This window comes from Typopeltis vanoorti, chromosome 18 (genome assembly GCF_054136105.1).
Source record: "Typopeltis vanoorti isolate ZY-2024b chromosome 18, IOZ_Tvanoo_1.0, whole genome shotgun sequence".
NCBI lineage: Eukaryota > Metazoa > Arthropoda > Arachnida > Uropygi > Thelyphonidae > Typopeltis > Typopeltis vanoorti.
Window position 1 is genome coordinate 53,239,996 of NC_143566.1, and position 13,028 is coordinate 53,253,023.

At 36.6% G+C, this 13,028-nt stretch overlaps 1 protein-coding gene across 1 annotated transcript in view; it reads right to left on the reverse strand.

Moving 5' to 3' along the window:
* The window catches only part of LOC150096673 (twitchin-like), a 2,440,784-nt gene that overhangs the window by 440,641 nt on the left and 1,987,115 nt on the right, over positions 1–13,028 (reverse strand). The window contains exon 110 of the mRNA XM_090408679.1: positions 6,615–6,656. Within this exon, the coding sequence (XP_090264805.1) occupies positions 6,615–6,656 (42 nt within the window). The remainder of the gene's footprint in view (positions 1–6,614; positions 6,657–13,028) is intronic.

Genomic DNA, 13,028 nt, shown 5'->3' on the forward strand with positions numbered 1-13,028 from the left:
GCTGGTGTACTTGTATGTACATGTAAATAAAATGTTATAATAATTTGAATTGATTATAATTAAATTATTTAAATTTAAATAATTAAATATACAAAATCAAAAATAACTATATTACATAAAATATGATTGTCATACATCTGGCAACCATCAAATCGAGACCAGCCATTAAAAAAAAAAAAAAAGAAATCAGGAGCATTTCTTGCGAGCAAAGTTGCACACAGAAGTTTTTAAATTAGCAATTTTTGCCCTTGATACTAAAAAGGTTCCCCACCCCTGACCTAAAGCCTGTAGATATTCTGCTATAATTCCATCCATCTCTGGAGCTTTTCCTGGTTTCAGTTTCCTAATGGCATTTGTTACTTCCCAGGTAAGAATAGTAAGCCTCTCCAAATCTTCTTACATTGGCTATTCTATAATGATTGTAGAGTTCCTCTGAATACTCTACCCATCTATCCCTTATTTTGTCTTTCTCCATTAGGATATTTCCGCTAGTAACTTCAATGCAACAAGAGCCTACCCTTTTGCAAGATTTGCTAGTTAGCTCCCTAACTTTTTGATAAATTTCTTTGGTTTTGTGCTTTTTGTTTAGAAGTTCAATTTCCTTGCATTTGTTGTTGAGCCATAGTTCTTTTGCAATCTTACATTCTTTCCTGATCTCCTTGTTTAACTTCTTGTATTCAGGATGATTTTTGTGTTTCTTTCTTTCTTTCCTCCATCGTTTTCAGTATCTTGTCATTCATCCAGGGTTTACTCATTTTCTTCTCAAATTTGGGAATTGTTTCTTTTACTGCCTTTATTATTATTATTATTATTTGACACCTCCAGGGAGTCCAAAGACTCATATGCCCTCTTTAAATTTCTGCCATCTACCCTCAATCTCATCTTTTGGGTAAGGATATTTGGTGGAATCGAACATTAACAGCAGTGGATTGTGCCAGTTCTTTTAAAAATGTATCTTGTATTTCTTGATTTTTAAGGGAGCCAAGATCATATGTTGGCCTGGTTGCCGAGTGGTTAGTGTATCTGCTCTGGAGCCAAAAGGCTGCGGGTTTGAATCCCACTTGGGCATGGATGTTTGTGATTGTCTGTGAAAATATTGGTAGATGGCGGTGGTGTAGTTGGTGGATGGATGAGTGGTGGAAACAGAAAGTTGTAGGTACCCTCCTTCGATGAGTCCTTCGACTCCCTGGAGGTGTCAATAATCATAATAATAACACTATTTTTCTATGTTTAGAGGTTTCATTGTTTTCTTTAATTTTATTGCTGTTTTAATGACCACAGGGTTCTGGTCTGATCCAACATCAGCCCTTGATTATGTTTTGGCTTGTAAGATGTTATTCCAGAATCTTTTTTTAATCATTATATAGTCAATCTGGTTCCTACAGCTGTCTCGAGGAGTTTTCCATGTGTAAAGTCTTCTAGGAGGGTGGCTAAATAAAGTATTTGCTATTACCAGATTGTTTTCTTCACAGAACTATATTAATCTTTCTCCTCTTGGATTTCTATGTCCCAGGCCCTAGTTTCCCATGTAAGAAGAGATCTTTTCTGAGCCTACTTTAGCATTTAGATTTTTTCCCGTAAAGATAGTTATATCATCTGATTTTAGCGTTGTTTAGTGCATTTTGAATGTCTTCATAAAAACATTCTACATCTTCATCTGGATAATCAGAAGCAGGTACATATATTTGGACAATAAAAATATTAAAAGGTTGAGCTGCAATTTTTAATGCAATTATCCTGTCTATGGGCCAAAAATTAAGTAAGGATTGCACAATTTTATTTTTTAGTACAAATGCTACTCCATTCCAATGACTGTCTCCACGTGAGTATATAATTGAATGGCTCTTTCTATTTATTTTTGCACTATTAGTCCATTTGACTTCACTTGATACCAGCAATATCAATTTTCATTGCTTCGAGTTCTTATATAAGGTTATCTAGCTTCCCAGCTTCATATAAGATCCTTACATTCCAAGTTGAAAGCCTTAAGAAAAGATTACTGTCCATATCACTTAGCAAATACTCTTGTCATCAAGTTAACTCGATATTACTCATATGCTCTGCCAAATCATTTCTGGAAGCATATCAGTATGTAAGGGGACACTATTGATGCTATGCATTGAGACAGGATTGGATACTTTCTGTGTAAGAGCCATGATCAAGAATCTTTCATCTCCTTATGATCAGTAAGCTTGTGAGATCACCAATCATGTAAGACTCTCAAAACTAACTGTGGATGACAGTGTCACTGTAATATCAAAAAACTATACAAAAAAAAAATCACATCCAATTTACTAAGATTCACAGCCACTTTTCAGATTTAATGATATGTATCATTACTTGCATCAAATCTTATATTTTACACCTAAAAGAGCCTTGATGGTGGCCTATACCCTACTGCTCATCTTGTTCTTGCACTAATATACCACCCAATCAATTGCCTATTTCAACTATACAAACCATTCTGCATGATTCCTTCCATTAGAAAGGGAGGGAGGGAGTACATATATGTATTTGTCAGATCCGACAAAACACCTTGCATAAGATATCAGATCTAACAAATGAACATGTATAAATGCCAAAGATTGCTAAAACCTAGCAACTTCTCTTCCCCCTCCCCACTTTTTATGATCTCAAGATTTCCTTTTAGGCAAAGTGATGACTGATGGATGTTATCCCATCTGATAATCCATCCTTAATTAGCTATACAGACTATCATACACATCTGCATTAATCCAATAGTCTGGAAGCATTGTATATAGTCAAAGTATATATAGTTAAGCATACATAGTCCAAGTATAGTCAAAGACTCATCCAGTGATGAGCCTTTGACTCCATGGAGGTCTGAGGATGATGATAATAATAATAATAAAAGTGTCATCCATTGGCCTCACTTCAATTCCTCAAGTCGTCATTGCCTGGTAGCATCCTCTAGCAAGAGGGTTGCAGCAGATGAGCAGATCTTCTCCATTTTTCTCTGTCTGTTGCCTCCGTCATTCTTAAACCATTCCATTCCATTCCATGATGTCATTGAACCACTATCTAGTTGGTCTTCCACGTCTTCTCTTCCCCTCAACTTTCCCTTGTAATATAGTTCTTGTCAGGTGTCCCGAAGAACCTCTCAGAAGATGTCCTGCAAATCTGGTCTTTCTTTGCATAATAGTCTTGAGCAATGTTCTTTTCATCCCAACTCTTCTTAAAACTTCTTGATTTGATATTCTCTCTGTATAGTTAATCTTTTCCATCTTTCTATAACACCACATTTCCAGTGCATTAATTCTTTCCATATCTCTCTTTGTGAGTGTCCAAGACTCACTTCCATAACTTGCAATACTCCAAACTGTTGCTTTAACTATTCCAATTTCAACACCTATTTTAATATTATTGTTTATTAAAATTCTCTTCATTTCCATAAATGCTGATTTAGCTTTGCCTATTCTGTTTCTAATGTCCAACTCTGAAGTTCCTTTTTCTGAGATCTAGCTGCCTAAATATTGAAATCTTTCCACTTCTTCTAAAATCTTTCCTCCACAAGACATGCAAAATATTATTGATAGTTGAAATCTTTCCACTTCTAAAATCTTTCCTCCACAAGACATGCAAAATATTATTGATAGTGAACTCCTTGGTTATGTGGATCCCTACCAATTTATTACTGATCGCCTTTACTGATTCCACCATTTTCATTCTGCAGTAGATATCCCAACGACATTCCCACAATCTGTCCTCATACTCAATATTCCAGAGTCCTGAGACAGTCTTAGTTATTTGCCTCTGCACTCTTTCTTCAGTGTTTCCCCATCACTGATATAGCCAGGTGACCAGATCTGTGCCAATAAATCCAAATGAGGTCTAATTAGCACTTTATAGAGTGGAACTATCACCTCCTTATCCTTACATGTCAGCATTCTTCACATTATAGAAGCAATTTTTTGGGTAACCATTACAGTGTGTCACCTGAATTTTAGTTCCCTATCTACTAAGATGTCCAGATCCCATGCCACCTCCTGAAGCAAAGTTTTTCCACTGTGGGTAAGCCTTGTTCCATCTTCTCTGGCCAAAGTGCATAACTTTACACTGCAACATTAAAACGAAATCCCCATTCTTCAACCCAAAGTACCAACCCATTTAAATCCTCTTATAACAATAACACATCAGGATTTCCTGACGTTACTCTTCTTAATTTAGCATCATCAGTAAACAATTGAATATTTCCTTTCACACTTTGAATTATATCATTGATATATAAGTTAAACAGCAGTGGTTCCAGAATAGAATTATGTGGCACCACACTTCCATACACAATTCAGTAAGTAGAATCTAGTGAACTTCAAAGCTAGCAAAGTACATTCTTACCTTATTTCTCATGAAAAGGAGCTTAATTTACTTCCTCTTTCTTTTGATAAAATTCATATCTCCATTAAAGATCAGATTGAATATGACTGTATTTTGTCAGCTGACTTATACATCCAGCCTTTCCTGGCATAAACACACAGCCTCTTCAGCCTCCAAAAACTTGGTATCTTCTTCTTCTATTTAAGACACTATTTCTCCTTGCCTGACAACTACTAACACTATATAAATCCCACATTCTACCAACATTGGCTTCATAGCCTTAGTTGCTGTGGTTGTAATTCCAAACAACAACTACAATCAGCTAATCTTTGAATACTATTTTTAATAATAATAATACTTATTAATCTTGCATTATTAATAAATATTATTAATAATGCAAGAATACAGGTAGAGTACTGCCTGTACTATTCTTGCATTTGGGTTGGCAAAGCAAAAACCTCACTAAGAATATTTAATGATATCCAGAAGAGAGCAATCACCTTTTTTTCCACTTTCTGTTAAACATGTAAAAACATAAGTTGCAGCTGGTCAACATCCACACACAGTAAAATTCAAATTTCTCATCTTCCAATTTCATTCCATTTTCCTATGTTCTTTGGGAACAGTACTTCCAAGTACTCTCCCTTGTTTTTCCCAAGGACTATGTATGACATCAAGCTGTTTCAGAAGCACATCAAGAGACACTTTATTAATTCATTCCTTTCCTACATGCAGTATTATTGTATTACATGTTTTGCAATCCCTTATGTGTGAGATATAAAAAAAAAAATATTACCTATAAACTTTGCTATCTATCTACATCAGTAGCCTGTGTATAATTGAAATGTCTTTAACTGCAATCCTTAAAAAAACACATAGCTATACCGAAAAATCATTTACAAAAATGGTGATTTTTTATTACTGTTATTTTGCGAAATCATCCTTGATTTGAATTTTTTTAAATCACTTGATAGTTTATTGTTAGCCAACAGTAAAAAAACAAACAAAAATAAAAACATGAACATAAAGTTATGCTGACTTTTAAGAAAGTTAGATTCAAAGGATCCCTCTCAGGATCATGTCAAAAGTCATGGAACAGAACATATATGCAAACAGAAACAAAACTTCATTAACATGAATTTTTTTTTTTTGTGCAGACATTATAATAACGTTTATAACTACTTCAGTGTGTCATGAAAGATTTTCAGGCTCAGATCAGAGCTTTGTGGCAGCAACTGCATTGTTCTGATGATATTCTTTACAAATCACAAGTTTGCAATCATTGCTTTTAACATGGAGCCTTAGTGTGATGGAAGGCATAAGGAGTTAATACCATAAAACTGCCAGATTGTTGAACACACTATTGTCCAGAACGTCAATACAGGACCTACAGTTCCATCCATTAAGAATTGTGGATTTAATCCATTCTAGGAGAAGTAATATGACATCATTACACTGCTGCCTATAAACTACATTACTGGTATAATAAATTTAGTTTAATCCTTTATCCAAGTGTGAGCAAACAAAGTTTGCACCTGAAAGTATCTTCAGGACTGGGGTAAGGTAGTACAACACCAGGCAACTCGTTGCAAAGGTGGAGCAAGTTAACATCAATCCTATCTCAGTATCTTCCATATTGCAAAACACATCTCCTTGCAGATATGTATAATGTTATGCATTAAGGGAAGGGCCACTACCCAGACTAGTTTCGACCTTTATTGAGGTCTCTTCAGTGGGAGCCAGGCCCAAGTGGAGATACCATGCCCGGTGTTGTACTACCTTACCCTAGTCCTGAAGATACTTTCAGGCGCAAACTTTGTTTGCTCACACTTGGATAAAGGATTAAACTAAATTTATTATAGTCTAACCAAGTGAAAAATAAACTTTCAATAAACTTTCTACATTACTGGTGCAAGATCCTCAGATAAAATGCACTTTCTAAACATTCTACATTACTCGACAGGACGGATTTCAACTATTTTCGTGCATGTTTAGACATTATCTTCAGAATGACAGCTGTCCATTACACCTCTCCAAAAACTGGTAACACTTTCTGTGTAATTTGTGTAATTCTGTGTGAAGCATTGACATCCTTTGTAAGCCACAAAATTTGCATCTTCAGTTACATCTGTTTTGTGTATCTGGATAGATGTCCCATTGCTTTTGATATGGGAGTGTATGTAAAGTACATATGTTTAATCATAATCACTTTATAAAATGATATTCACTCAACAATTCTATTTTTTCTTCCTGTATTGTAAATAACTAAATATTCTCACCACCTAAGTAATGTCTTCTCCTGGCTTTATCCTTGTCTGCAGCTGAAAAAAAAAAAAAATTCAGCATTTAAATGTTAAAAAAATGTTTTAATATATTATAATGATTTTTTCAATGTCAGTAATAATAAAAAACATTACACACATCAACCCACTCACACACACAAACATAGGTAAATAGACTTATGTAAATTATTGTGAAAGGGCTAAAAAATGATGAATTATAAAATTTTTACTTAATCTGCCTACATTCATATACCATCTAACAGCAGTCTTTTGCAAGGTAGACTGCCCACATACCATATGTGTGCACTTTCCTCAGTCTTACTTTCGACATGTATGTGCTACAATTTCAGTATTTGCATACTATATATTTTTAGTAAACAGACAACACGTTAGTCTGTTATGGAGAGATTTATGAAGAGAAGAAACAAGCCATGTTTGGTTATCTCTTGATAATTTCATAAAGGTTGAAAGGCCTAATTAAACATTTAATTTTTTGTTTTTTTAATTTCTCATATTATTTATACTGTATTAATCACATGTTTACATGTGATTAGTATGTAAACAACAGGATATGATTAACAGGTGAAGCGATTAAATCCAACTGACATAGAGTTATGTAAAGGTTGCAAAACATAACTTATGTAAACGTGTGTAGAGGCTTAAGTGCTGTGAGGACATCATGTTGGAGGCTTAATGGATTTTTTACAACACTACAAAAGAATTAAAATAGACTTTAATACTTCCTATATTTCATCCTAGTCACTAGGATATCTACGGGGATTACAAAAAAATTAATGTAACATATGCACAAATAACAAACAATACTAAGCCCAACCACGTGGGTGACACTAAAGTCCTATCTAGGTAGAGCGCCCTCTAAGGGCAGTAGTAGGTGGCCTGGAATGTAAGGTGGGAACTCTGGTGATGAGTGTTTCCCAAATCTTCGGAAGCTTAATGCACCCATATTTATTAAGATTTGGTTGGTTTTTGAGAGCTGCTGCTGTTTCTAAGAAAAGTCTCTCTTTCTTGAATTTGCTGTGATGGAGCATGGTGGTTTTCTTCCATGATACTCTGTGGGTGGTGTCCAAAACATGGTCAGCCAAGCCTGAATGGCCATAGTTGTGTTTGAAGATGTAAGACTTGTGTTCCTCTAGACGGATGGATGCTGATCTGCCTGTCTGTCCAAAATACGCCAGCTTACAGGAACAGGGTACTTTGTAAACTCCAGGCAGAGAGAGAGGAGGGAGCTGATCTTTCGTAGAACGGATAAGGGTAGCCAATTTGCGGTGGGGCTTATATGCTGTGTGTAGATTGTATTGTTTTAGTATCTTGGCTATTTTTTCAGATGTGCCACAGATGTAGGGTATGGTGATGGCATTTTTAAAATCTTGTTGACGAGAAGGAAGGGGAATGGGGGAGGAGTTGATTATTTTTTTGATACTGTGATCGCTGTAGCCATTGGAGAGGAAAGTGCTGTGTATGTGGTTAAGCTCATTAGTGAGGGCGGTTCCACTGGAACAAAGATTGTGGGCTCTCTTGGTAAGAGTTTTAATAATGCCATATTGTTGAGAGGGGTGGTGGTGGGAGAGTTTGTGAATGTATCTGCCTGTGTGTGTGGGTTTTCTGTATACGGTGAAGGTAAGTGTATCATTAGGCAGGCATGTGACTAAGGTGTCTAGGAAGGGTAAACAATTGTTCTTTTCCTTTTCCATAGTGAACTGGATTCTTGGATGTAGACTATTGAGATGACTGAGGAAGGAGTCTAATGTGTCTGGGCTATGAGGCCAAATAGAGAACACATCATCTGCATATCTTAGCCAGATAGAAGGTTTGAGTGGGGCTGAGTCTATGGCTCGTTTTTCGAAATCTTCCATATAGAAATTGGCAAGGGGGGGTGAGAGGGGGGAACCCATGGCAGTTCCCTCTATCTGCTTGTAGATTTTGTTGTTCCACGAGAAATATCCAGAGTTAATGGCAAAGGAAAAGAGATCTAAGATGTCAGAGGGAAAAACCTTTTCTAAGAGCGATAAGGTGTCAATTAAGGGAATATTGGTAAACAAAGAGGAGATATCAAAGCTTACCAATATGTCTGTCTTCTTCAAGGTTAAATTTTCTGTGAGGGCTTTAAAGTGGGTCGAGTTTTTTATATAGGAAGGGGACCTTCCGGTGAGGGGGATCAGAGAGTTGGCCAGCTGTTTAGATAGTCTATAGCAAGGTGCATTGGTAGCATCTATTATAGGCCTGAGTGGGGAATTGGGTTTGTGGATTTTTGATAAACCGTATATTCGGGGGGGACGGGAGCGGAAGGGTTTAAGTTTTTTTGTGACATCTGGGGGCCAGGAAGATACTTTTTTGAGTAAAATTTTAAGTTTCTTAACTTGTGTTTTTGTGGGGTCATGTTCTAGCGGGATGTAGGTAGCGCGATCGCGGAGGATAATGTTCATTTTACGCTTATATTCACTGGTATTAAGAACGACTGTGGCATTACCCTTATCTGCTCTGGTGATGACGATACTTTTTTCTTTACGTAGTTTCAGGAGAGCCGTGCGTTGGGCATATGATAAATTACTTTTTGGCGGAGAAGAATGCGCGAGGATGTTGGCTACGTCAAGTCTGATGTTGTTAGCTATCTCCGACTTTTCTTAGAAGCAGCAGCAGCAGCTCTCAAAAACCAACCAAATCTCAATAAATATGGGTGCATTAAGCTTCCGAAGATTTGGGAAACACTCATCACCAGAGTTCCCACCTTGCATTCCAGGCCACCTACTACTGCCCTTAGAGGGCGCTCTACCTAAATAGGACTTTAGTGTCACCCACGTGGTTGGGCTTAGTATTGTTTGTTATTTGTGCATATGTTACATTAATTTTTTTGTAATCCCCATAGATATCCTAGTGACTAGGATGAAATATAGGAAGTATTAAAGTCTATTTTAATTCTTTTTGAGTGTTGTAAAAAATCCATTAAGCCTCCAACATGATAACTTATTTAATCAGCCACTGCCTGTATGTATGGAATGTTTTTTTTTTTTTTTTAATTAATCTCCACATAAGAAGTCAGAAAACTTATGATATATTTGAGGCAGGCATGGGAAGTGGTTAAAAAGAAAGAAGAAAACATTTGCATTTGCCAAAATGAATTCACCTGGCTATATAATAATCCTTATTACTGGGGACATTATAAGCAATCTAACTCATAGAATATAGGAACCTGAAGTGATGAGCCTTGTGACTCCATGGATGTTTCAAATAATACTAATATTCAATCCTATATCTTATACCTAACCAAATTCTCCATAAAGTTTAATAATACCAAATAAATAGCAACAAACTATTAATTATTATTCTTTATTACTTTTTTGTGCTTCATGCGTATTATTATTTTACACCTCCATGAGTCCAAGGACTCATTGAGAGGGGGCACCTACACCACAACTTTGTCTCTGCACATTCAATCACCAATAATTAAAAATACAATACAATTAAAAATATTATCTTCTTGCACTTGCAAGACACTCACTGAAAAAATAATTAAGACTAATTACTAAACTACAGAGCTGAAAGGCTTCAATAAATTAAAGATGCCACTTGGCCAACCAGCTGGCCTTGTTGGCCAAGTGGTTAGCGTATTGGCTCTCCAGCCAAAAGGCTGCAGGCTCGAATCCTGCTGTGGGCATGGATGTTTGTGATTGTCTGTGAAATACTAGTGTGGTGGTGTAGTTGTGGCTCATTGTAGTTGGTGTATTGTGTAGTGGAGACAGAGAGTTGTAGAGTAGGTGCCCTCCCTTGGTATTCTGGATTTAACCCTTTATCTAAGTGTAAGCAAACAAAGTTTGCACCTGAAGTAACTTCAGGACCTGGCAAATCCTATATAGACACTAATGACTTCACATCACTTGCCTTAGTATTCCATAATGCAAAGCACATATCCTTACAGACACGTATAATGCTATGTATTATGGAAAGGGTTACTACCCAGACTGGTTTCAACCTTTATTGAGGTTTTATCAGTTAGAGCCAGACCCAGAGGTGATACCAAGATTGAAGTAATGCAGAAATCATATTTCCATATATGAGTAGCCAAAAGGTGTCACACCTTATTACTAAAATACTCTGGATTAGAGATAGATGTTGGAAGTTTTTCCACTTGATTATACTATAAATTAAAAATATGAGAAAGATATTAAAATGGAGGATATTATGGATCAATCCATATAGCCAAATATAGGAAGAAACTTGAAAAAGTTTCACAAAATTTACAAAATATCCAATGGAGGCCAAAGCTGAAGCTTATCATAAGCTCTGCTTCCTATGTTTGGCTATAAAATAGTGACCAATCCATATTTTATAGCCAAATATAGGAAGTAACTTGAAAAAGTTTCACAAAATTTACAAAATATCCAATGGAGACCAACTCATGCCAAACTGAAACTTTTTTTTGTTCTATAATTTAGTAATTGATCATGAACCTACTGAGAGTTCACTTGTAAATTTAACATTCTGACATAGGACTGCTATTGTTCTGAACAGAAAGTTTTGCTCTTGTTAGGTTTATATTTCTGTCTAGTCTCAGATTATTATTATTATTATTATTTGACACCTCCAGGGAGTCCAAAGACTCATCGAACGATAGAACCCCTTCCAACTACTAACCGTGCTCAAACTTACTTAACTGAGCCATTAGTAGCAGAGGCTCTACCAATCGACCAACCTTTGCCGGCAGATAAGACAGTAGTCCATGCATATTGATAGTCTTTGTCTGCTACTCTTCAATGCAGGCTTGGCATGGTGGTATTTGCCTGTTGCAGTGCTCGGCTGAAGTTCAGCACAGTTTTCAGGTGGAGCCTACAGATTCATAGGGGATCCAGTCTGTAGACAGTAGTCCTCTATGGGGGGGCACTGAAAAGTCTGCAGCTATCTCAGAGAAAGAGAGAGAGATTAACTTTATTAGGTCACTCACAAGTTTCTGGAACTTGGCCAATTTGAACACTTATTTCTGCCTGGTCTCCAAGGAAATTCCTCTGGGATTCTCACATTATTTTATTTCCCTTTTTAGAGGTGAGTACTATGAGAGCTCTACTCCAATACTCTAATGATCTGAAATTTGACCTACTGTGACCAGGCAATCTGAATTATGCAGTGTAGCCACTGTAAAAATTGTATGCCTCCATATTTGAACATTTCTGGTCAAATGAAGGGAATAAGTGTGTGTGTGAATGAACTGAAAAAGGCATTTCATTAGTGTAACCTCACCAAAAGATACAGGCATCAGTGAGGCTTGGTTAACAGCAGACGACATAATTATATGGATAGAATGTGATGGAATTAGTATTTTTAGGGAGGATAGATAGCACAGACAGGACAGTGGATGGGATACTGCTGATGACAGCAGATGAATTGCAGCCAACAGGATTAGGAGTCAGGCAGATGGCAGTTATTTTTAGTCAATCTGGCATGAGATCAAGTCCAATAGGACAACATATAAAATTGGTTACTATAGGCTAGTGAGGGGGAGGGCAGAGTTGATGATGCATTATCAGATTAGTACAATGAGTGCTAGTTGAGTAATTATTATTGGGGGAAATCAACTTCGAAGACATACATTGAAAGGAAGAAAGATCACATGACAGGAAGGAAATGGAATTTATACACTTATAAATAACTGAGAGATAATTATTTGAAGCAGAATGTGATGGAGGGAACTTGGAGTATGAGAGTGTTGGATCTTGGTATAGAATCAGAAGACCTGTCAAGAAGTGGCTACATTGCCTTCAATTAGGGAAAGTGATCATGTAGTCTTGACTTGGGAGGAAGTAAAACATGGAAATTTCAGTTAAGAAGGGGTGTATGTGGAACTATAAGGCAGGTGATTATGATACACTTATGAGGCAGCTAGAAGCAATACCATGGCATAAAAATACTATGGAAGGATGCTTGCAGTGCATGGGGGGGTTGTCAAGGGGTATCTGGAGGAGGCAATATCACACTATGTAACCAAAGGCAGGAGGGTAAATCAGATAGGAGTTAGATGAATGAGCAGTATCATTAAGAATGAGATGCAAATGCAAAAATAGAAAATTTTGTAGAGGGCGTATAAGAAGAAAGATGACCAGCTAACTCATGAACAATATAAGGATCTGGCAAAAAAGATGACCAGCGTGGTAAGGAAGGCAAAAGTAGATTATGAGAAGAAACTAGCTGAAGAGGCAAAAGGAAATTCCAAAGAGTTTTTTTATGTGGCAAGTCAGAGGAAGAATAACTATCGAAGGATAAATGAAATGAGTGCAGACAGTAGCAATGTAACAGCGGGAGATGAAATTGTCGAGTTACTGAGTAACCATTTTGCAAGAGTATATCATCCAAGTGAAGATACTTTTATGACAGAGGTGATGGGGGACTGATGGGAGAACAGAT